The sequence below is a fragment of the Desmodus rotundus genome, chromosome 2 (genome assembly GCF_022682495.2).
Source record: "Desmodus rotundus isolate HL8 chromosome 2, HLdesRot8A.1, whole genome shotgun sequence".
Lineage (NCBI taxonomy): Eukaryota > Metazoa > Chordata > Mammalia > Chiroptera > Phyllostomidae > Desmodus > Desmodus rotundus.
In genome coordinates, this window is record NC_071388.1 from 208766992 (window position 1) to 208791514 (window position 24523).

At 62.6% G+C, this 24523-nt stretch overlaps 1 protein-coding gene across 1 annotated transcript in view; it reads left to right on the forward strand.

Moving 5' to 3' along the window:
* CROCC2 (ciliary rootlet coiled-coil, rootletin family member 2) overlaps positions 1-24523 on the forward strand; it is a 56948-nt gene that overhangs the window by 21891 nt on the left and 10534 nt on the right. Inside the window, 14 exon segments of the mRNA XM_071220781.1 lie at positions 192-317; positions 4252-4445; positions 7185-7312; positions 7749-7918; positions 8510-8686; positions 10917-11030; positions 11955-12098; positions 14934-15151; positions 15676-15835; positions 16394-16561; positions 17850-18207; positions 18408-18589; positions 19309-19429; positions 19993-20126. Of these exon segments, the coding sequence (XP_071076882.1) occupies positions 192-317; positions 4252-4445; positions 7185-7312; positions 7749-7918; positions 8510-8686; positions 10917-11030; positions 11955-12098; positions 14934-15151; positions 15676-15835; positions 16394-16561; positions 17850-18207; positions 18408-18589; positions 19309-19429; positions 19993-20126 (2394 nt within the window).

Sequence of the window (24523 nt, forward strand, 5' to 3'; positions counted from 1 at the left end):
TTCCATTCCCCGGGCTGAGTGTAGGTTTGGGGGGAAGGGGCCCACAGAGGGCCAGGGAGCCTGAGCGGCCTGGCCTGCGGGAGGGAAGGTCACACCCACTGGGGCAGGCAGGGAGGTGTGGTCAGCTCACGGGGTGCGGGGGCCTGGGGCATGGCATGGACGCTGACCTCTCCCGCCCCCACCCCGGGCAGCTGCAACAGGAGCAGGACCAGCTTCGAGAGCAGGAGCGGGTGCTGAGGCAGGAGCAGGCGGGCGCCCAGGAGCGCCTGGTACGGGCTGAGCAGCGGCTGGAGCAGCTGGAGGGTCAGGTGGGCCAGGTGAGGGTTTTGCAGAGGTTCCTGGCTCCACCCCACCCTGCAGGGCCTCTGGGGTGTGGACAGGTCGCAGGTCACCTTACCCGGTTGTGCTGGCTTGGCTTTCCAACTGCAGTGCTGCCTGACCTCGGCTGCATCCTAAGGGCAGGTCCCAGCAGTGGGAGGATGTGCATGGAAGGCCCTTGACATCATGCCTGTCCCTGGTATCCAGGGGCAGGGTCTGCCCTCGGCAGGGGTCCGAGGCCTGGGGGTCTCCCACTCAGGGCGTGGGGGACAGGGCCTCACTGCTCCCTGTGGTGAGCCATTTTTCTCCCTGCCGCCCCGCTCACTTGCTCACTCTCTGAGCCCCCACCTTCTGTCTCCGTGAGGCCTGTGTTGCAGAGGAGGCCACACTCGGCCAGGGAGCGGAGGGTCACACTTAGTTGTGCTATTTTCTGGGCCCTCAGCGGCATTCAGACTCCGTGCCCCTGTCACCTCTGGGTCTCGGCGCAGCCTGTCCCAGTTTCTCAGACTCGGTCCCGTCCTTTTCTCAGTCACCGGTGTCCTGTACGTTTAGTTCCAGTGTTAAAGTCCCTGCCAGTGAGGCGGGACAACTGCACATGCCCGTGTGGCCGCCACCGAGACCCAAATGTGGATCTGCCCCCCAGCCCAGTGCCCCTCCCCTGTGCCCCTTCCTCAGCACCCTGCCCCCCGACACGCCCTGCTCCGCGGCCTCTGCTCTGCCACGGCCAGCGTCCCTGTTCCTGCGTCAGAGCCCCTTGTCAACAGAGCCACCGCGCAGGCGCCTCCTGCCCAGCCTGCCTCTCAGAGTGTCTCTGCGCGTCCTCTGTGTCCTGTAGGTGGATCGAGCGTGTGTCCTTCCCACACACGGTGACGTTCCCCCATGGGAATGAGCCACGTTTGCGTCCCCACTCACCTGCAGCAAGACGTGTGGGTGTCTCTGGTTTGGGGCTCACGGACACCCCTGTCTCTCCCTCACTGCTCTTGAGTGAGACACGGGTGAGACTGTGGACTCTGGGTAGGCTTGTGTTGAACTCGGTGAGAAACTGCCAGGCGGTTCCTGAAGGGGGTCCGTCCTGTGGCCCCACTGCCAGCGGCGTGGAGACGTCCCCAGCTCCCTGGCCTAGTCAGCACTGGGGGTCCTCTGTTTCACTCTCCCGCTGTGCCACGTGTGTGGAGCCATGTGTTGTCCTGGCTCAGTTTGCACTGCCCCGGGGACAGGTGAGGCCCAGCCCATTTCCACGCTGTCTGGGGTTAACGGCAGCTTTACCTTTCTTATGCTCCCAGTGCCTTTTCTTCTTCTTCCCCGAGCGCACCGGCTGCAGGCCCCACCACGCGGCGACGGGCCGCGGTGAGAGCGGCCTCCCTTCCCCCAGTCCCAGCGTGGGAAGGGGCTCCCCGTTTCACCCCCCAGTGAGGTGGTTTCTGTGGGTGTTTTATAGATGCCCCTCTTCCGATCGACGGTGTTCCCTTTTACTCCTGCTCTGCTGAGAGGCGTCCTTATTTTAATCACGATGGGTTTTGAATTCTGTTAAACATTGTCTCCGTATCTATTAATATGGTCGTATCATTATTCTCATTCCGTTCATGCATTATATTAGTTGATGTTTTAGTGTTCATCCAACCTAGCATGCCTGAGAGAAACCCTACTTGCCCGTAAGTTAACAGACACTTTATACATTTGTCAGTTAAATTTGAAACTGTTTTTTTACAGATTTTATGTATTTATTTTTAGAGAAAAGGGAAGGGAGGGAGAAAGAGAGGGAGAGAAACATCAGTGTGTGGCTGCCTCTCACGTGGTCCCCACTGGGGACCACGCCTGCATCCCAGGCATGTGCCCTGACTGGGAATCAAACCCGCGACCCCTTGGTTCACAGCCCACGCTCAATCCACTGAGCCACACCAGCCAGGGCTTGACACTATTTTTGAAGGATTTTTGCACGTCTATTCATGAGTAACATCGGTCTATAATTTTATTTTCTCGTAATATTTTTGTCAGCTTTGGAATCGGGGCCTCATAAAGTAAGCTGGGAAGAGTTCCTCCTGTTTCCTGGAAGTGTCTTTAAATGGGTCTCACGACCTTCTAACTGTCGGTAGAATTCACTAGCGGACTTGTTTGGATCTGAGTGCCCTCCGTGAGCAAAGCTTCGGAAATGAACTCAGTTGCTTTAACGATACAGGGCTGCCCGGGTTTCCTGTTTCGCTTGCGGCTGTTTCTTCTGCTGCGCGTGGCGCCTGTCCTCGGGCGCCTGGGGCCCTGGGCCCCTGTCGGCCTTGGTGTCTGCGGCCTTGGCTGATACATTGGTGGGACACTGTGCAGATTCGCTGGCTGCCCTAGACGGGTGGGGTGGTCTGCAGCGGCCCTACTGCACCATCAGCAGAAGCAGGAAGTTCTGGCTCTTACGTCTGAGGAGCGTGTTGCCGGGCGTAGAACACGGGGCAGCCTTATCTTCTTGAGCCAGAGGCTGGAGTGGCCCCACCAGGCTCCGGCTTTCCCTGCTGCTGTTTGGAAGTCGGGTGTCGGCCTTGTCGCTCACTGAAGTGTAGCGTCTGTGATTTTTTGGCCCCTCCGATTTATAAAGATATTTTCCCTTATTTTAGTCAAAGACTTAGTATTAAGATATATCTATGTGACATATTCTTTGTATTTACCTTTTTAGGGTACTACGGCTCATGCTAGATCTGAGGCTTGACGTATTCTAGTAGATTTGTAAAATTCCTGTCCGGTATCTGTTCGAATATTCTCCTTCCTCTCCCTCTGAGGCTAATTATGCACATGCTGGGCCTTGGCCTACGCATCTGTTGCACGCTTGTCTGTGTTTTCCATCCTTTTTTCTCTTCGTGATTCAGTCTGAATACATTATTTTGTCTATTTTCCAGATCACTAGTCTTCTATTCTGTCTAATACGTCGTGGAAACGTTGTATTTGTAAATCATATTGTTTCTGTTTACTTTCTGGTTCCGTGGTGAAACTCTACATCTGGCCACTCGCCTTCCGAACGTTGGCTCACAGCTGTTAGTCTGCCTGAGAGCCCCAAGGAGGCGAGGGGGCGTCTGTGTTCACTTGGTGCCCTTGCATTGGCTTTTGCCGTATGATCTTATCTCCTGATACGCCTGGTGAGGCGGACTAAGCGTCAAACACCGAGCACGTAAACACCGCAGAAATGGTTTGACGACGGCTGCTCCCCGGAGAGGGTTTGCGCTGGGCTGAGACAGGCAGCGAGGGTGGGTGGCCGCTGTGCTCCAAGACCGAGGGCCGCCCTGCTCCAGTCCACCAAGAACACAGCTGGAAACCTGGGGCCTGCTGGGGCCCTTCCTCCCCTGCAGTGGCTCTGAATTTGAGCTTCTGGACCCCTAAGGCCACAATACTTCCAGAAACTGTCCTCCACTTCTCAGTTTCTCAGCCAGAACGTTTGCCTCAGCACATACTCTGAAGAGGGACGAGACCCACCCGGAGTGGGAGGCTTGTTTCTCTTCCCCTTCTTTCCAAGGTCTCTGCTCCTTCCGTCCCAGCTGGCCTGGCAGTTCACGGGGCCCTCGTCAGCCTCCATGATGGATTTGGTCTAGATTTGTGTGATGTGCTCAGTGGAGGTGTTAGTCTGGAGCAGCCTGGTCCTCCGTCAACCTCTGCTGCCATTTCCATGCGGTGTTTGCTGCACCCGGACACCTGTGCTCCTGCCTGGGTCACCGTGCAGGCTGGCAGCCGGGCTGGCTCGGTGTGGCAGGTCCGCCAACATGGCCACTGGAGGGGAGGCCCCCTGCTGGGACAACACACAGGCACCCTGAGCTCCCATGTGCCCCATACCTACTCTCTTCCACCTTTTCCTCCACTCAAGGTTGCGGGGAACCACTTCTTCTGAAGTCCGTTCCCTGAAGAGGCCCCGCTCTCTCGCTCTCTCTCTCTCTCCCCCCTGGATGCCCCCTCCCCCTCTTCTAGGTCACATGTGAGAAACTGGCCCTGGAGGAGCAGTTGGCCCACAGCCTGCAGGACCGAGAGGCCCAGATGGACACTCTGCAGAGGGCCCTGCAGGAGAAGGCGGCTTTGTCTGAGGAACGGGCCCAGCTGCTGGCCAAGCAGGAGGCCCTGGAGAGGCAGGGCCAGCTCACGGCTGAGGAGGCAGCTGATCTCAGGTACCCATGGCCCACAGGCAGGGCACACCCTCTGTCCTCATGGCTCTGCCCTCGGAGAGTCTGCGTTGTAGCAGGGGCAGGCAGGGTGAGTTGTCTGCCCAGGAGAGAGGCTGTGGGCGAGGGGAGCATCTAGAAGACGTGGATCTGGTGAGAGACCTGGGTGACCTTCCTGGGCCAGGTAGCAACTAGCGGAAGGAACATGTGGAATGTCTTACACGTGGACATGAGAAGATCAGGGCGCACGTGGCTTCAGGCAAGCCTGGATCCAGGTGTTCTCACAGTGCCACCAGGAACCTGCCTCTACCCCTCTGGTTTGCAGGCTCAGGTTAGAGGGGGCCAGGGCCCAGTGGCTGGTCCAGGGCCGCCCCCCCCCCAGCAGATGCAGAGTGCCCCTCCTCCACAGGGCCCAAGAGCCGCTGCCTTTAACCATCTTGAGCTACTTCACGTCCCTGAACCAGTCCTGGAGTCACGGGGCTGGGATTGGCAGCCAGAGCTTCATGTCCATTCCTGGCGTCGGCGTGGGGGATGCCAGCCCCAGGCAATCACAAGGCTGACAGCGGGGGCAGAGTGAGCTCCAGTGACCATGGGGCCACTTCCAGGAGACGTGAATGGGCACTTCAGGACCATTCCAGGAATTCCAGAATCTGGGGGCCTGAACATCATCTCCTTAAAACGACAGCTTTTGGGAAGTCCGAACAGAAAACCTGGCTAAGGCTGTTGTGGGCTGTCGGGAGTGGGGAGTCCTGAGGCCCTGCCCGTTGCTGCCCCCAGCCCCACCATGCCGGGAGAGCAGGGTAGGGGCCCTTCCCATCCTGCCAGTATCTGCCGCTGGGTCATGGGCCCCGGCCGGTGGTTTCGGGAACCCGGATCCTGCCCCGATTCAGCCCTGATTGCTGGGCCCAGGACCCTTGTGTAGAATCACACACCTGCCAAACAGCATTTCAGGATGACAAGTCTGAGCTTCTGGTGGTGGGGTGCTTGGGACTTGTCCTGAAACCGTGGCTGCCTGGCCCCCGTGGTGCATGTCCATCTCGATGGGCCTGGATGGCCTGGACGGTCTGGCCGCCACCATTCTCAGAGCTCCCAGAGTGTGCGGGCAGCCAGCTTCCTCAACAGTCAGCTTGACTCGGGCCCAAGTCCCAAAGACACCAGGACACCAGGCCCAAGGTCCCCCAGGACCCACCCCAGGTCCTGGGGACATGCCCTCAGTTCACAGGGCGCCAGTGCTAGGAGGTGGACCCGGCTCCGCCTGCACCCTACACACTGGCCTAGGCTGGCCTCAGAAGGCTGAGCTGCCCTTGGGCTCCTGTGGAGGGAGAGACTGGACACGTCCTAGCCTCCCAGCCTCCAGGTGCCGATCCTGTGCAGCACAGGCATCTCTCCCAGAGGAGACCTGGAGGTGGGCACAGCGGTCCAGGCAGAGGGGGTGGGGAGCACATGGGTGCTGACCATGTGGGGACTGGACGGGGGACCGGGATATCAGAGAAGTGAAACATCTGGGCTCTGCAGACATCAGGGGCCCTGGAAGGTGTGGACATGCCCGACCCCCTGCAAAGGTGGCAGCACTGTGCTGGGAGGCAGAGCAGACCGCACAGGGCCCACGGCCTGCCCTGACCCGCTGACTTGTGTGGGCCGTGTGCGGTGTTTCTGTGTCCGTGCGGGACTTGTGTTCGGTCGGTGTTTGTGCTGCGCCCGTGTGTACGCCGCTGGCACAGCAGGGCACAGTTACAACGTGCTCACTGGCTGGTTGATGCTGATGGGCTGGCTGTCAGAATTCAAGCCAGAAACGGGGCTGCCGTCCGGTGCTGTCCCCGTCCCGGGGTTTCTCTGAGCTTCGCTTCATGTGCAGAGTCAGCTTCTGCCCGTGACGGAGCCACGCGTGTGTGCTTCTGCTTTTGCTTCGCAGAGCAACTGCTCCGCAGCAGGAGAATAAGGAAGAGAGCGTCCTCGTCCTGCTCGCAACTGACGGGCGTGCCGTGGTTTCTGAAATGTGTGCCATCCACCGGCACCCAAGCCGAGGGCGGTTAGAAAGCCACCGTGCACGCCCGGTCTGCGCGGCCGGTCTGCTGCGTTTCTACGGCACGAACGCCGGGCGGCGGGCGGCTGGCCCTAGGACCGGCCCGCGCAAGCTCTGAATCCCCTCCCCAGAGAGGCGGCCCTCGCACCCCAGCCCACACTGCAGAGCCTCGTGATTTTAGTCTCCGGGCAAATCCAGTGCACGGTTGTGATTTTTAACCCCCTGAGCACTAATGAGGTCGAGCAAGTTCCACAGGGGTGTGAACCGTTTGTGGGTGTTTGTGACTAACGGTCACTTTTCTCACTTTTCTGTAGGGTCAGCTGACGCTCTGTCGTTGATTGGTAGAGCTCTTCGTGTGTCTGGGTGGGGTTTTCCCCCCAGCCTCGTTTTCCAAGTCGGTTCCTGGGCTCTTTTCTGCATGAGCGCCCCGCCCCACCCCCACCCCGTCTCTCCGTGTGTCCAGGCCCGCCAGCCTCTGTACCCCTGTCTTCCGGGTTTGGTGTCTTTCTTAAGGTCCTGAAACACCCCCTGTGTTTTTTCTGCTACTTCCACAGTTCTGAGTTCTCGAGTCGTTTTGTGTTTGCGTTTAGCTTTTAGTCCCCCTGACACATTCTGTGTAGGGCCCAGCTGGTTTTTACAGATTGAACGTGAGGGTGTCCTCTGTTTACCCGCCTGGCCCCGGCGGGCGGGTGACTGACCCACCGTCCGACCCTTCTCCGCAGGGCCCAGCGGGACGTGCTGGAGAGCAGCCTCCTCGAGGCCCAACAGCGGGCAGAGCAGCTGCAGGTGCAGCGGGAGAAGCTGGAAGGAGAGGCCCAGAGCGCCCAGCGTGCCCGGCAGGCCCTGCAAGGTGCTCCTGCAGCCTCGGCCTCTCTCCATGCGGCCCCGAAGGGCTCCTTCTGAGTAGCTTGGTCCCATTGCCCGCCCCCCCAGGAGGAGCTCCTGCACCTTGGGCCTGGAGCTCCCTGGGCTGAATGGGTCCTGCCACTGTTGTCCCTGAGGGGCAGCCCTGCCCAGCCTGCTTCCCACCCTGCCCCAAGGCTCAGCCTTGGGTCACACGGTGGCCCTGCCCAGCCCACCCCACTCCATGCACCATGTATGGCCTCCCCAGCACCTGGGCCTGGCCTCAGCCTGGACTCATGCCCTGCAGTGGGGCTCTGTCCCTGCAGCTTGCACAGCATCCTCAGAGCAGGTGGCTGTCACTCCAAGAGGGTCCACACAGGCCATAGAGGGTTCCAGGGTGTGAGGCCCTTTGGCCAGTCCCAGATGCATCTGTCACTCTGTAGTGGAACTGCAGCAGCTGAAAGGCGCCTGGGAGGCCCGGGAGACAAAGCTGGAACGGGATGTGGGGCGGCTGCGGCAGCAGGTGGCACAGCAGCAGCGGGGAGCACAGGTGGCCCTGCAGAGCCAGGCGCTGGGCCACCGTGAGGACCTGGCACGGCTCCAGAGGGAGAAGGTTTGTTTCCCTGGGATGCCCACTGCTGCCACTTCCAGGAGCATTCCATGTCCCAGAAACCGCAGACCCTCGGGCGAGGGGTCCTAGGAGACCAGCCAGCAAGCAGAGGTGCCGGGCCACACTAAGGCGGGGCCCAGAGGAGGTCAAGTGGGCCACTAGAGTCTTGGGGCCCAGCCAGGGTGGCGAGTCCCCTCCCTCACAGGAGGGACCAGCCTCAGCACTCGGAGGGCATAGCTGTAAGGAGCTTTGTCACCGTCTGAGCCATCCCCTGGCCACAGGCTCCTGCAGGCCTTGTCCAACACATCCTCACATCTCTTGCGTGAGAGTGGTACTCGGTCCGCCGGGAAGCTCAGGGAGGCCTGTGCACTGTCAGCCTGGATCAGACAGAAGAACGGAGGCGGGGCCCGACAGCTCTTGCCTCAGCGACACTGTGTGAGGCGAGGGCATGCGGCTGGCTGCATGGGACAACCCCTGGGGACCTCCTGCCCTGGTGCTCCTCAAACCAGGTCTCATTCAGGACCACAGGTGCCTGCTGGTCTCACGGCCCTGCCTTGTGTGGCCCTCACAGCCTGTCCCTTTGTCTTGGCCCAGGAGACCCTGCGTCTGTCTCTGACAGAGGAGAAGGAGGGAGCAGCATACAGGTTGGAACAGGAAAAGCAGCTGGTGGCAAAGACTGTGGCCAAGAGGGAGGCTCTGGAGAAGCAGATTCAGAGCCTGAAGCATGAGCGGGATGAGAGCCTCCTCCAACTGGAGCATGAGATGCAGCAGGTGATGGGGGGATGATGAGGCAGCGGAGCATCCTCCTATCCACCACACCGTGACTTCCTGACCCAGCAAGAGGGCTGCGGGGGCGGCCTTCCCAGGTCACTGCTATTGGAGTGCGACTGGTCTCCCACAGCAGCCCTGGAGGAGGATGTGCACCCACCCACCCACCCATCCATCCATCCACCCACCCATCCATCCATCAATCCATCCATCCATCCATCCATCAATCCATCCACCCACCCATCCACCCACCCACCCATCCATCCATTCACCCATCCACCCAGCCACCCATCCACCCATCCATCCATCAATCTATCCATTCACCCATCCACCCACCCATCCATCCATCCACCCACCCATCCATCCATCCATCCATCCATCCATCCATCCATCCATTCACCCATCCACCTACCCACCCATCCACCCATCTGCTCACCCATCCATCCATCCACAGGACTATCCACCCACTCATCTGACCACCCACCTATCTAACCACTCATTTGCATGCATCTATTTCCTTTGTTTAAACAGCCTTCCCTCGGCCCCCACACTCAGCTGTCCATTCATATCCACGATTCATCCAGTCTAACCATCAGCCACCCACCTGCCCATCCACCCACCCCCTGGCTACTGGGGCTCAGACACTGGACATGTGAAAGTCACCCTCTGGGTCCAGGTTCCTGCAGTTTACCGTGACCCTGGGAAGCACTCACGAGTAAACACATCTGTGTGTGCTGTCACACACAGTGACAGGAGTCTCAGAGGCTGGCACAAGTGACAAATCACGGGGAGGGGGGACAGGAGCAGGAGGGACCACAGTTTATGGCCAGACCCCTGCATTTCTGGTTTGGTTCTCCCGACACTCTGAGCCACGTGCTCTTATCAGCCCCTGTTACTGGAGAGGAGGGGCAGGTTCACATGTAGCACCGGCCTTGCCGTGGGCTGCACAGCGCCTGCTAGGCACCGGGGTCGGTGCTCTTAGCTGCCACGCTCTTCTGCTTCCCGAGCAGCAGAAGAGGCTCTGCAGCTGTGGGGGCGGGGGGTGGGGGGTGGGGGGGACAGTACGGGAGGAACAGGAAGTCGCTGGGCAGGGAGGGGGGCATTTGGGGAAGGCCAGGGATGGTGCAAAGGTGTGTGTAGAGCCCCTTGGTTCATCAGCTCCCCAGAATGGCTCACGGAACTTAAGAAGGTGCTACATTTACAATGCTGGCGTCCTTGTAAAAGGCACAGTAGGGACCAGCTCAATGCAGAGACACATGGGGCGCACAGTCTCTGCTGCTGGAATCGGGGCCCATCACCCCCTGGACCGCCAGCATGCGCCGGGTTTTCACCAGGGTCCTCACATTGCTGTGATTGATGGTACTCAGTCCCCACACCCTCCCCGAGGCCGGGGCAGCTCGGTGGCCCACACAGCCCCACTGCACGGTTGGAGGCACGGTCACCCTCCCCAGACTACATCAGGCAGCCCCGAGTCACCTTAGAGCGCACTCAGGTGTGGTCCCAGGGGCCCCCGGGCAACAAAGACACTCTTCACCTGGGCAGGCCCCAGGGTTCAGAGGCTCCTCCCAGGACAAAGCCACAGACCAATTCTTTATTACGAAACGGGCCAACCTGCGTCGGGGCCTCCACATCTGTGCGTACAGGGCAGGCTCACCCTGTCGCAGCCGCGCCAAGTCCCCGTGTGCTGGGTCAGGATGGTTTTGCTGGCCTCCCATCAGGGGGCATCTGGGTGGTTCCCAGGGTGTTGCCATTGTGAGCAGTAACTGGTGACCCTGAGGCTGCCTCCCACGGGCTGGGTCCCCCAGGGAGCAGCACATGTGGCCTTGATAGTCACCGCCAACTTCCTCCCACCTTCTGCAGCCCTCTGGGGGGTGGGGGGCCCTCACTGGCACCCCTCACCCTCAGTGACACAGAGCATTTTCAGAGGTTCAGAATCCTTAGTGCACCCCACTTGTGCTCTGTAGGAAGCAGAGCTGAAGGGGGTGGGAGGGAGGCTCCCTGAGAGAAGGTCTGTGGAGCCCCTGGGCTGCTTGGGGGAGGGGCAGCTATCTGACAGGTGCATGATGGGGGTGGGGGAGGGCACCCGGGGCGGGCAGCTGCCTGACTGAAGGCTCAAAGGCTGGGCTGTGCTGGATGGGGCGACAGGCTCCCCCCAGTCCCTTGGGATGTGGCTGTCTCTGGGGTGCCGCCCCTCCAGAGCAGATGGGGAGCCGCACACACTGTGTCCCACCAGGCCCTGTCTCAGAAAGAAGCAGAGAGGAGCCTGCTGCAGGAGCAGCTCTGCAGGGCCGAGCGGGAGCTGGAGCGGGTGCAGCAGGAGGCCCGCGGCCGGCAGGAACAGGCGGAGGTGAGCTGTGGGCCTCCCGCCAGCCAACACGGGGCACTGGCCAGACCCACCTGGTCCCTGGGTATGTCCCCCGCCACCCCGGCCCCCAGCCTCAGTTTCTCTGGGGTGTCTCCAGGTCTCCTGCTGGGAGGGGACACTGTCTTTCTTGACAGAAAGGAAAGGCCAGTCCCTGCCCCCCACAACACTGGCGACCCCACCAGAACGGGGAGGGCCTGGGCTGCACAGGAGCCTGCAGCAGGGAGGGCCGAACCCAAGCCAAGGCCCTGGCCCCCAGCCCTGCCGTCTCCAGTCAGCCTGTCTGAGCATGGAACCCCACTCACCGGCGGGGCCCCTTCACGAGAGAAACCGAACCCGGGGAGGCGGCATCCACCTGAGGCAGGCCCTCCCCACCAGGACACCCATCCACGGAGAATCCCGTAGGGCCTGGGGAGAGACCCTGGGAGGTAGCTGCTTGCCCTCGACTGGTGGACAGAGGCCGCCGCTTCAGGCCGCCGGCTGGGGTCACCGGGGCCCCGACCCCTCTTTAGGAGCCTGTGTCTGGGGCAGGGCAGGGAGTAGTAACTGGGACTGTGGGGTGGCCCCTTCCCATTTGCCAAACAGCCACTCCTGCCACATGCCACTCGGCCCAGTGGGCCCACCGGCAAGGTTTCAGGCAGGAGAGGGGTCCGTGCTGGAGGACTCTGCCCTGGCCTGGCTGCCTGGGACCCCAGAGGGAAGGCATGGGGTCAGTCCCTCCCCATAGGGCTCCCCACTGGGGCCTCCACTCCTACCCAACACCACTGTCTCCTCTGGCCCTGGTGTTGGTGGCCCGGGAGGTGGCCAGGACGAGACCCAGGCCCGGCGCCGGCACCCACCAGCCTGGCGCCATGCCGTGAGTGGCCCCTTGATGCCTCGATGGCTTGCTGCATGCCCCCCCGCCCCCAGGCCACAGCGAGCACCACGGCAGCAGAGCTGAGGGCCCTGCAGGCACAGTTTGAGGAGGCCATCTCGGACCGTCAGAGAGAGACCGAGGCTCTGCTCGGGAGCCTCCGGGAGGTGGTGGCAGAGCGGAGCATCGCGGGCAGAGAGGTGAGGGAGTGCCAGGAGTTGGGGGAGAAGGCAGGTGTGACCTGGGGGTGCGGGGAAGCTGGACCATTGGATACAGCACTAGCATGGGCCCCTGGGACTGAGACTGGGGTAGGGGGAGGCCGCCCTGGGGGTGCCTGGGGCCAAGCGGCAGGGAAGTGTAGGGCGGCCCTGCATGGGCCTGACACAGGCCCCAGGAGCCCCAGGATGGTGTCCTGGGTGGGGAAAGTCTTGGCAGGGCGACAGGAGAGGCCCCAGCTAGTCCAGGTGGAGCTCGGCAGGCAGGCAGAGTCGGGAGGTGTCCCTGAGGCAGGTTCGAGGGGACTCAGCACAGCTGGAGGAGGGGAGGGCAGGGGGGCATGGGATCTGGGTTGGGGGAGGGCGAGCGGCGCCCAGGTGGGGCCCGCAGGGACCCGCCGGCTCGAGCACCCCGGGCAGTTGGCCAAGACTGGCAGGCGGCGCTGACCGGCTCACACACCACACGCCTGGCGGCCGTGGAGGAGGAGGAGAGGGGCGCGCACTCCCCCGGCACTGGGGGCAGGCGGGGCGGACGGAGGAAGAGAGCGTGATTTAACATGACAGGCTGTTTACTTTGGCCCCCAAAGAGAAAGGTCTCCTTTCAACAGATTTCAAAGTCAGGCCGGTCAGCGACCACACGGGGAAGCAAAATGAGATTTTAAAACTGGGGGCCGCAGGGGGAGGAGCTGGGAGGCGCACAAGTTCAGGTTCTCGGAGAGGGGCCCCCAGAAAGAGAGTGGGGGGCAGAGAGCTGGGGGGTGAGGGGGCAAGAGGAGCACAGAAGCGCCCTTGCTGGCGCCAGGCTGGCCAGAGTCACCATGGAAACCGCAACATTTTCACAGCCCTTAAACTGGAGACACATCCAGGCCTCTGGCTGAGTCCACACGGGTGTGCGTGAGTGCACAGCTCACACACACGCACACCCCACATACCCATGCACGCGCATTCCTGCCGACATGGAGACCACATGTCCCCATGCACACACAGTGCACAAAAGTGGCCACACACATGCACTCCTACGCAGGCACAACACACATGCAAATGCATGTGGACCCCATGAAGTTCACATGTGTGTTCAACAGGCAGCACGTGTTCCTCCACACACGCTGGCGCGCTGGTGCAGTGTTGCCTGTGTGTTCACACATGCATGAATGCCGATGCACGACCACATGCACGCCACGCTGCATGCATACACACACACCACCACACGTGTGCACACACATGAACGTGCCACACACAGGCCAGGGCTCCTCAACATCCCTCCCCTCCTCCACACAGGGCTCTCAGCCACCCCCCTGCAGGAGATTTCAAAAGAGGCTGTTTATACAATTTCTAGTAAAGAAATAATTATTATAATCACATTAAGCGATTTGGCTGTAAAATTCCTGTAAAAGGGATGGTTGTTTTCAGGCCGAGGGCGGCGGGTGGGGGCGCGGGGGAGGGGCAGCGTTTGTTTTGCTTGTTTTCATCTCCCTGTCCTGGGAACTGAAAACAGCTTCTTTTGTGACGGATGGGCCCTTTCCCTGGTCCTTGACCTTCTGGGTGGATTTCTGCTGAGCTCAGCGGAAAACGCTCTGCATGGCTTGTGGCTCCCACATGTGGGGGGTGGGAGGGGAGCGAAGAGGGGGGGCTCTGGCCCTTCCCAAAAACAGAACAACAATAACAGTGGGCTGACGCGGGAGCCAGGCCGGCCGGGGGCCTGGACAATGTCCCGCTGAAGCAGCCGGCAAAGTGGGGCTTGCTCTTGGCAAACTGGCGCCTGGACGTAGCTCCGAGTTCCTGTGGCTTCCCCGCGCTGGCGTGCCCCTGCCGGCCTCCTCAGCCTCCTCCTCGGGGACACGCAAGTTGGAACAGAGCCTTCTCCAGAGTGTCCTTGTTAGGGCCACAGCCAGCCTGGGAGGCAGGAGGCCAGGGGCCCTGGCTGCGCCCTGGCAAGTGCCCACCCCAGCCTGGGCACTGGGGGCCGGATGGCTCTCTGCCTGTGCTCTCCCCAACCCTCCCCCCAGGGGCTGAGCCCAGAGTGAGTGGGACCCCTGACCCCCACCCACATTTCGGTGTCAACAGCCTCTGCCTGGAAGCCCCCAGTGTCAGGCCCTGGTTCCAGGGGCTATGTCCCACACTGGGCCCAGAGCCGATCTTGGGGGAGGGAGACTCACACCTGCAGCCTGCGGCCTGCCTTGGGTCAGCTCCCAGGGGTATGGGCTGGGCAGGTTCGGGAGGCCCACACTTCCGTGCTCCCTGCACATGTGACAGCGGGAACCCCCCACCAGAGCCTCTGGACGGCCCGGCCCAAGTGGGCTCTGGTGGCAACAGAAGACTCCAAGGACACCAGAGACCCACCCTCCCCGCCAGCCCCCATCCCATCAGGGGACCAGGGCCCGCCACCGTGCACAGGACAGACAGCGCCCTGAGTGCTGTGCCATCACTGAAGGAGGGGAGCACAAATCAGGGCCCAGCAGGTGGAGGACCATCAGGCAGTGGTGCCTGGACCTGGGTGGGGACAGTGAAGACCTGTGGGTGGAGCCATGTCTCACAGGCCCTGCTGACCAGTGGCCGGTGGCCCTGGGGCCCAGGCAGAGAGCACAGGGCAAGACCAGGGCCAGGAGAAGTCTGGTGTCCCCTGCCTGGGCTCTGGCACTGGCCCTGGTGAGCTATTATGCAGCTTCACTGGCAGTGGGGGAGGTGAGCACAGGCTGGCAAAGCCAGGCTGTCCACAGACCAGAGCCCAAGGCTGCGGGTGCCTGTGCCTGCCCGACCCATACTTCCTGACCCCTCACCTGGGCCGGCCCTGGTGCCTGCAGCTGCCTGTCCCTCTCCCAGGCCGAGCGGCTGCGGGCACAGCTAGGGGAGGCCCAGGAGGAGCTGGCCACGCTGCGCAGGGAGCTACAGGGCAGTGAGGACAGCCGTGAGGGGCTGCGTAGGACGGCTGAGGAGGCGCGCCGGGCGCTGAGCGCTGAGGCCCTGGAGAAGGACGTTCTGCAGCGGGCCAGCGCCGAGCTTCGGGCCACCGTGCGCAGGGTGGAGGAGGAGAAGGCCAGGTAGGGTGACCACCGCACAGGGGCTGCGTCCTCCTGCCCTGCAGCTCCACCCCACCCCCCAGGTCGTGGGAGGACAGTGGTGTACAACTGAGAGGGGCCAGAGGTGGTGGGCAGACGCACCCAGCAGACCCAGGGTGCTGGCTGTCCACCCAGAGGGGTGGCACTACTGGCCATGGGAGAGGAGGCTGGGACACAGGAAGGCCTGTCCCTGCCCTCAGGAAGTTCCCATCCAGAAGGAAACACAGGCCCTGAGTGGCCAGCTGGCAATGTCCCCGAGGGCTGGAGTGAGGGGAGTGGTGGGGGGAGGGGCTGTAGAGAGAGAGGAGCCAGGGCTGCTGAGCACTGGGACCCACTGTGCCCCGAAGGGGACAGGCAGCCCTGAGGAGGCTGGGCTTTGGGGCACCACAGGGCGTGTTTGCTAGAATGAGGAAGAAGCCCTGCTGGGCAGCCTGACCCGTAACCATGGGAGATGCCAGAGCCCCCAGGTGGCCGCCCCCAGCCCCAGCCGGTGACACTCTGCTCAGGTTTCAGCGGTCCAAGGAAGAAAAGGAGCAAGAGGTGTTGGTCCTGGAGGCGGCCAGAGCTGCGGCCCAGAAGGAGGCTGGCCAGCTGCAGGCCCGCCTGCAGGAGGCGGAGCGGGCCCGGGCGGACACCCGCCGGGAGCTCCGGGAGCTCTGCAGACAGGTGAGTGACACCCTGGGGCCCAGCTCCTCTGGCCCCTCCAGGGCACCCCCGGCTGCTCAGACTCATGGGATTCCTGGGGGGATCTGCCCTGTAGGGTACAGATGACAAGCCTCAAGCCCAATGGCCTAAAAACCATTCTGAGGCCCATGAACCCCGAGGGTCAGGAATCCAGGCCGAGGACACAGAGCGCAGCTCTGCTCTGCCCCACCACACAGGCCCCCACGGGGACGGCCCCACAGCGGGCTGGATCGAGGGCCTGCTCACCCGGAGGTGCCTCCTCTCACACAAGCAGTGGCTGAGGCTGGTGGTCAGCTGGGGCTCTCAGCTGGTTTCGGGCTCCGAGCTCCATGGGGTCCCAGCCCTGAGAGGAGGTGCCAGGTGTCTACAGAGTTTCGCCAAGGGCCAAAGTCAAGGGCACCACATGGACCCGTGTGCAGAGCTGGACTGAGCCTGCGTGTGGGGAGCTGGCCGATAGGGAGGCTTCCTCCCAGGACATGAAAGCAGAGGCAGGGGTGCAGGGGGCTGCCTGGCCCCCATGGATGGCCCTGCCCCCTCCAGGTGAGGATGCTGGAGGCCGAGAATCAGCAGAAGTGCTGGGAGGTGCGCCAGCTGCAGGCTCGGTGCGCACAGGACGCTCAGCGGCAGCGGCGGAGCCGTCAGGAGGCCCAGGAGCTGCGGAGGCAGGCTGCAGAGGTGGAGGCTGCCAGGGAGGACGCCCAGAAGGAGGTACAGGCTGAGGGGCCTGGAGAGGGAGGCAGAGGTCCCATGCCACCCGGGCCTCACTCTTGCCCTTCATGTGACCCCTTGCAGTTTCAGTGAAGGACAGTCTCCCCCAGGTGAAGAGAGTTCTGAGTCCAGGGACAGGCAGGGGGCTTTGAAAAGACCAACGCATGAGCTCTAGGACTCTGAGCTCACTTCCACACCCATGCCCGCACACATGTTTGCACGCCCCCGGCCAGTGAGCCCCCCCATGCCTTCACACACAGCCCCAGGCAGCTTGAAAGGCCCTCTGTTCAGTCCCAGGCTCCACCCCCTAGGTTCTGCTTGCTGCCAGGCTGGGCTGCATGAGGCTGGTGGCCTCGAACCCCCCTCCCTGCCCCCGCCCCCACCCACAGCCTGAGAAGGCATCCTTGGGCCTCAGCCTGCATGGAGTGCCCTGGTTCAGACCCAACGCCATGCCGCGAGGGGCCGTTGCCAAGCACCCACCATGCCCAGAAACGGGGGTTCACCTCCCCTGGCCCATGTGACCCCCATGTGACCTCACAGCCCCTCACCTCCAGCTGTGAATGGGGTCCTTATACAGCCGCCGAAGAGGAGGCCCACTGCTCTTCCCTGCGACGCCAGACCTCCTACCCCCAGGCTAACAGGCTGGGGCGCTCTGGGCCCAGACCTGGGGCCTAGCTGTCCCTCCCCCCAGCCCGTGCACTTCTACAGGGGTGGCGGTGTCCCCATTCACTGCCCTGGTCACTCACCCCGCGTGAGTGGAGGGCTGGGGACACAGGCTCGTCCCAGGGTCTGCAGCAGCAGACAGGCGGCCTGTCTGGAAGTGAGAGGCCTGGCGGCAGCAGAGGGACAGTGGGGTCAGGGCAGCCCCTCCTCCCTCGTGCACCGGGTGCGGGGCGATGACACCCCGTGTATCCATGCTGGTGCCTGGCGGGAAGCCTATGGTGGGATGTCAGGCACCCTGAGGGTCCCCAGCCCTGGTCTCAGGGTGATGCTGACCCAGCTTGTGCCACCCCAGGCCATGAGCTAGCAGACAAGCGTGGGCTGTGGCCCTGTCTGGCCTGTTTTCATGAGACTGCCAGTGCGGCTGTGCTGCTTGCCAGGGTATGCTCTATGGTCCTGGGGTGCCCTTCCCCACCGGGGCTCAGGCATCTCCACTGCCAAACGTGGGCTGGGAAGCAGGCCCTAGGTCCCCCTGTGCCAAGGAGGGGCTGAGGTGAGAGACCCAGGGCGAGGCTTCAGGGGCCCCCTCGTGTGCAGCCTCCATCTGAGCCCCCATGCCTGGCCGCAGGTCCTGGGGCTACAGCAGAAGCTGGCGGAGGTGGAGGCCGGAGCGGAGGCCCGGGAGAAGCAGATGGAAGCACGCCTCCGTGAGAGCCAGGGGGCTGAGCAGACCCTCCGGGCTGAGCTGTGCGGCGCCAGCAGGAAGCTGCAGCAGGCCAGTGGCGTGGCTGACGGCCTCCAGGCTCGCCTGGACAGGGCCTGCCGCCAGGTCCACAGCCTGGAGCAGGAGCTAGCCCAGGCCAAGGGTGCCAGGCAGGACATGCAGGGCCAACTGGACCAGCTGTGGGCCACACTCTGCCGTGAGCTGGGCCTCCAAGCACAGAGCCCCTTCGCCCACCCTGAGTGGCCCGGCTCCCCCCATGAAGGTCAGTGTCCTCGGAGGCTTCGGGGGCTCCTCTCCTGGCTCTGCCACTCACCCGGGCCACCCTCACCCCTCCCTGGGCCTCTCAGGCTACACAGTGAGGGCCTGGACACTGGGCCCCCCAGTCCCTTGTGGGTGGGGACAGGACACCTACATGTGTTACTGAGTGCGCCCCATGTCCCCTCAACCCTCACTGTCCTACAGGCTCGGGAAGCTCCCAAGGTCACTCTGGGCGGCACAGTACCAGCCCCCCTGCCTGGCCCCACTCACCACCCCGATGGCCCTCACCTGCCCCGGGACAGCACAACCTGGAGGTGGACGTGGCAGCCGTGCAGCAGGCCCTGAGGGACCTGGTGCGGCAGCTGCAGGATGCCCGGCGGGAGCAGGTAAGTGGGGCGGGAGGCCTGGCCTGTCCTACATCTGCTGAGACCCCGGCAGGGCCCTGTGGGCCATTGGGCCCCTCAGTGCCCAGACCACCCTTTGTGTGAGGAACACCAGAGCCCCTCAAAGCCCAACGGCCCCAAGTGGCCCTCACCAGAGGGGAGGCAGAGAGGCCCTCTGCAGCAGAGGCCCTAGAGCCAGCCCCAAGGGGACGCACTGGGCCCAGGGCAGGGCCTTTGCCACCCCCAAATACAGCTCCTGGAGGGGCTGGCCAGGCCACATGCAGAGCGACCCGTGACCCCTCACATGGGACCAACCAACCTCCCAGCAGCTGCTCACATGTTCTCCCCATCCCACCGCCTCAGGGCACTCCCAGACCCACCCGCCCACTGCCCACAGTCCTCCCTCCCCCAGTGCCAGCCCCAGGGGGCAGGGCCCAAACCCACTCAGCCCCAGGTCGTGGCCAGGGGTCAGTTCCTGAAAGTCATCTTGACCCCATAGACTATGGGCCACCACCTGCCACTGCACACCCTGTTCCCAGACTTTATCTCCATACCCCAAACCTGGACATGCAGGCCCTGCCCCCACTCCAGCCCTTCCATACCCTTCCAGGGCCTCCCTGAGTTTCCGTGGGCTGCCTACCAGATCCCCACAGCATCTCACATGACATTTTGACCCTGCACTCACCCTGGTGGCCTGCTGACCTTGGTGGTCCTTCTCCCAGGACACCTGGCGCTCCCAGGCGGCCAGCCTGAGCAGCTGGCTGAGGGAGGAGCAGAGCGAGCGTGCCCAAGCCCAGAGCCGTGTGGGGCAGCTGCACAGGGCACTGGCCCAGGCAGAGGAAGGTGAGCTCCCTTCCCCACCTGCTCCGGGGACTCCAGGGAAACACCCAGACCAGCACCCCACCGAATTGAGGGGACACACTGCCCCAGAAACCGCAAGAGGCCCTCCTGCCACACTGGCCTCCTGCCCTTCCCACCCAGGGCCTTGGCACTGGCTGCTTCCACCCTTGGAGCCTTCTTCCCACACAGTCACAAGGCCCATCCCCCCCAGGTCTCTGCCCCGTGTCGCCTCAGAGAGGCCCCTGCCCTGCTGGCCACCCCCACCGCATTTCTGTCCCCTGTCCCCATTAGTGGGTCACATAAGGGCCTGGCCCAGGGCCTGACTCCCTGGAAGGGAAGGAGGCCAGAGGGAAGGATGGATGGGGGGAGGGGCCTGGAGTTGGGACAGAGGACAGGCCCCTGACGGCCCCAGGGGCCTGGAGCTCAGGCAGAGGGAGGAGTCAGCTGGGAGCCTCAGCCCCCACCCTGCTGGTGCCAGGCACTCAGTTTCCCGTGGGTGCAGTGGGAGGGGATGACTCCCTGCCCCTAGACCTTGGAGCCAGGCGGCTGCCCTGCTCGCCCCACAGGCTGGCGCCAGGCAGAGGGGGAGGCAGGCAGCGCCCAGGACACAAGGGCCCTGCAGGAGGAGGCGCTACAGAGGCTGGAGGCAGAGCACCTGGCGAGTGTGCGGGCTGCGGGCCAGGAGAGGAGGCGGCTCCAGGTGGGGGCCCCACACCCCAGGGCTGGGACGGGGAGGGGCAGTCTCAGGTCCCTGTGGGCGGGTGGCCTCAAGGGGCACTGGGTCACTGCCTGTCTTTGAGATGGTCCTAGCCCTTATTTTACAGATTGGGGAAACTGAGTCCTGGGCAAAGCAACTTGGTCTGGTGGCAGAGCCAGTGAGGTGCAGACCCCTGGTCTCCTTCTGTGGGGTCCTATCTCTGCTGCTGAGGGACCGCTTTTGATCCCATGTCCCTCACACATGGAAGGAGGTGGCACAGCAAGAACTCAACCGACGTCCCCAGTGGGGGCTCTGTGCTATGAAGGTGGTTTTGGGTCTGCACTTTTTAGGTGAGGGGTCTGGGCCCAGAGAGGGGCTGGCCCCAGCATCCCCATCCCTGTCCAGCCCAGGCCTGGAAAGCTCAGGCTCCCGAGGACCTCGGCGGTGTGGAGGACAGCATGCTCAGGGTCAGGAGCGCTGGCCTTAGGGAGGCCCTTGGGGCCCAGGGCCAAGGCCCCACGCCCAGAAGCTGAGGCTGATGCAGCAGCCGAGCAGAGGGCGCCGGGCGGGACTTGGGCTGTCCATCCCGGGAGTGCCCAGAGCCGCAGGTCAGCCCTGCCCCAGCGCCCGGTGATAGACGTGTGAGGTGAAAGGCCACTTCTGTTCAAGACCCTTGCGGCCGAAGCTGCTGGGGCGATGGGCCGGCAGCAGGGCCAGCGGCAGGGGTGGCGGGACTTGTGCAGTGGGGACCTGAGAAATGGGGGAGACAAGGCGGGGCCGTGTTCCATGCGACACGTATGTTCATGTGTGTGTGCTCCCTGCACATTTGAAAACGGAGTTGAACTGTACCTGCTCCACAGCCCTCACAAACGCCACTCAGACGCTCCGCACCAGTCCGTCTGCCGGTCGGACCCCCGCTCAGAGCGCCGGGCTGGGCTCCCCCACTGCCTCGGGTCCTGGCGTAACTGTCTTCCGTTTCCGAGGGTATTTGGCCTGCGGGTTTCCACCGCCTGCTCTTTGGAATTCAGCATCTCGCTGCTCGGGCTTTTCCAGGTGTGGGGGCCTCCGTCCTGGTCCCCTCTGTTGGTCTGAGTCCCACGTCATCTGATGCGGTACGGCCCACCACCCGCACTTTCCAACCCGTCGTCCACCTTCTGCCAGCCTGGCTGCACTCCTGCTCCGCCGCCGCGTGTTTGCCTCTCCCGGGGAAACGTGTCCCCCTTACAACCCTCGTGGAGATTCGTTTTCTTCCTCTGCTTTTAACACTTCCTCATGACCTGCATTTTGTCCTCGATGCAGGTCATTCGCTCCTCCTTTCACTCTAGTGCCCACAGGGATGTTCCTGTCCCTGGTCTGGGGGGCAGGGAGGCTTTACGGCAGCAGGCGCAGCAGCACAGTCATGCTGGGCTCGGGGACTGAGGGAGGCAGCTGGGACCCCTTCCTGCGCCCTGGCCTCCCCCCGCTGCCGGGTCTCTGCACCTGTGTCCTGGGGGCTCCTGGGCCACATACCCGCCTGCCCCCCTCTTTCTGCTTGCTGCTGGCCAGTCCGTGCAGAGCCTGCCCCGAGCCCGTGCTTGGTGCATTCCCACTCGGCCACAGAGGCCCAGGGAACCCCACCCATGCACCCCCAGCCCTGCAGGATGGGAGTCCCATGTGGGTGGTTTGTTCTCTCCTAGGTCTCACCCTCCAGGGTGGCTGGGCTGCGTTCTCCCCTGGGGCTGGAAGAGATCCCCTTACAGTTCACTCAGGGTGTGGCAGGGTCCAGCTCCCTGAGGCCCTGAGCTGAGGACACAGAGCGCAGCTCTGCTCTGCCCCACCACACAGGCCCCCACGGGGACGGCCCCACAGCGGGCTGGATCGAGGGCCTGCTCACCCGGAGGTGCCTCCTCTCACACAAGCAGTGGCTGAGGCTGGTGGTCAGCTGGGGCTCTCAGCTGGTTTCGGGCTCCGAGCTCCACGGGGTCCTGGCCCCGAGAGGAGGTGCCAAAGTCCAGTTTCCCAGCCATCAGCCAAGGACAGAGCAGCTTCTAGAACTTTCTCCCAGCCCCTGGCTGGGCCCCCTCATAGGCCCTCCCTCGGAGCCCTCAGCTCAGACCTGGTGCACTGCTTGGCCCACCCAGCTGCTCTCCCCTTGGCTGGTTGTCAGCCTTGGTGACATTCGCAAACCCCGTTTCCACGTGATGAGACACCACCCCAGGGTGGCCTCACGGCCCCTGGTCACAGCCCCTCTGTGACTGCCGACCACCCGGGCCAGTGGTGGGTGGAACATGCCAGCTGACCCCTTGTGCGCAGGAGTCCCGGTGAGCAGGGCTCGCCCCGTCTCTGCAGAGGGTCCTGGCTGTACTTAGACTCCAAGCTGGTGCTTTGTGCGCTGACCTCGGTCTCGGCTGATTCCAGAAACAGGCAGGGTCATAGGTTACATGCAGCGTGACTTCCAGAGTGGGAGCCAGAGCACCCGTTTACCTTCGAAATTCAGAACGTCGCCTCAGCGCTGCCTTGCGCTGTCCCTGCGCCTTCGTGCCTGCGCTCCATGAGCTGCTGTCTGCGGCAGCCGTCTCCGTTCACGCCAGTCCTCTGCACCCGGAAAACACCTCTCCTCCCCACGCTGCCCTGTCCATTTGTCCTGAAGTGCACAGCAGCTCAGCTCGGCTCTCCAGCCCGTCCTCCTTACTGACCTTGAACTTCCCCCTCCCAGGTCTTCCTCCCATGCCACAGACCTGTATTTAGCTGAGCTTGTGTTTTCGTCTCCACGGCTCACCCGCAGGCTCCCACTCCGGTCTCACCTAAAGAACGTCAGTCAGCCTTCCCCGACACGGACCCCCTTCCTCCCACTCGCTCGTTCTCTCTCTGTTCGGGACGCTCAGCTCTGATTCCTCAGACTGCCTCAGTCTCTCCGACCAGTTAGTTGACACTTACGTTGTGTTGTCTCCTCCGCATCTTCAAAGAAGGAGAGGAACCCCAGGGACTCCGTGTGACCCCAGGCAGATATTTCAGGCCCAGAGGAAAGGCAGAGAGAAGTTCCTGTGGGGGCTGTGGGGGCAGTGGGGGGCCAGCTGCTCTGCTCCTGGAATGGCGTGGGTAAGGGCCGCCTTGACCCTCATTCCGGGGGCCTCCCCTCCACATCCGGCAGCCCCTCCAGCCTGGCCCTTAAGCCAGGCTCCCGGGGCACTGGTGGTTCCCACTTGGGGTCTTCACGCATGGGTGCTGTTCAGGTCTCTTGTACCCATGTTCTTTTTCTGCTTGATTGAGAATTTCTTCAATCTTTTAGTGAAGTGTGTGTACTAGAATCTATCGGTATTGTGTCAAATTTTTCTAGAAATCTGACAATTACCGTTTCTTTTATTTTTAGGCCAGTTGGTTCCGATTGCTCTCCTTCTTGCAGAAGCCCTCAAAGCTCTGCTCTCCAGCTCTGAGGGAAGTTTTCCTGAGTTTTGTGACCTGCTGGCCATTGTGGTGGGCGTGTTGGGGCGGGTGGAGACTCGCCTGGGTCCCCGGCAGCCCCAGGCCCTTCGGACAAACCGCAAACCCGGGCAGACGCGTGTGTAGCCACACTGCTGCGGGGCCCTCCCCGCACCGTGAGCAAGGTCTGCGCATAGCACGGCGATGTCCACACCCGAGGAACAGGCTTTTCTCCGTTCCACACGAGCCAATGTGTTTGTCAAGAGAAAGCTAATTAAAAACATATTTTTCTAATTAAATGGTAGGCTGTGCTATGCAAACAGTAAGATTCTTGTTTGAGAGCAAATCCCTCCCGTCTCCAGGGGTTCACTAGATCAACAATGCAGAGGGAGCCCAGGGCGTGAGGACCCAGCCCTCCACCCCCGGCCCCACCCCCTGACCCTGACATGGAGCCAGGGCATGGTGACCTCCTGGCACCTGGCCCGGCCCCAGTGCCAGCCCCGTCCCACACCCCACCCCTCCCGACAATGCTCCCCCAGGCCTGGACTGAGCTCAGTCCAGGTTCTGGAAGCAAAGCCAGGGAGCCCTTGGCCTCCCGGGCACATGTCCACGGGCCGGGAAGCTGATGACTAATGTCCTGCCAAAAACCGCTGTGTCTGCACTGCTTTGGGGTGTCGTCTTTGTCAGCTTTTTTTGTGAAGATTATCTTGTCTTCATTAAATGAATCCGTGAGCCTTGCATCTTTTTCTATTACCTGCAATAACCCAAATAGCCTAAGAGTTAGCATTTTAAAGGGTTAAGGTGAACTTACCTGCCAACCCTGCCTTCCCGCCCTCTTAAACCTGGGTTCACTCCTCTCTGGCTTTGTCCCGTCCCAGCTGTCTCCAGTTCACCGCCTCTTCGTGGGTCAGTTGTCGGCACCTAGCCGCTGCCCACTTGGAATTGTCAGTGCCTGTGCGTCTGCATCTGTCCCGACGTCGGAGGACTGGTTTGCTTCTCCG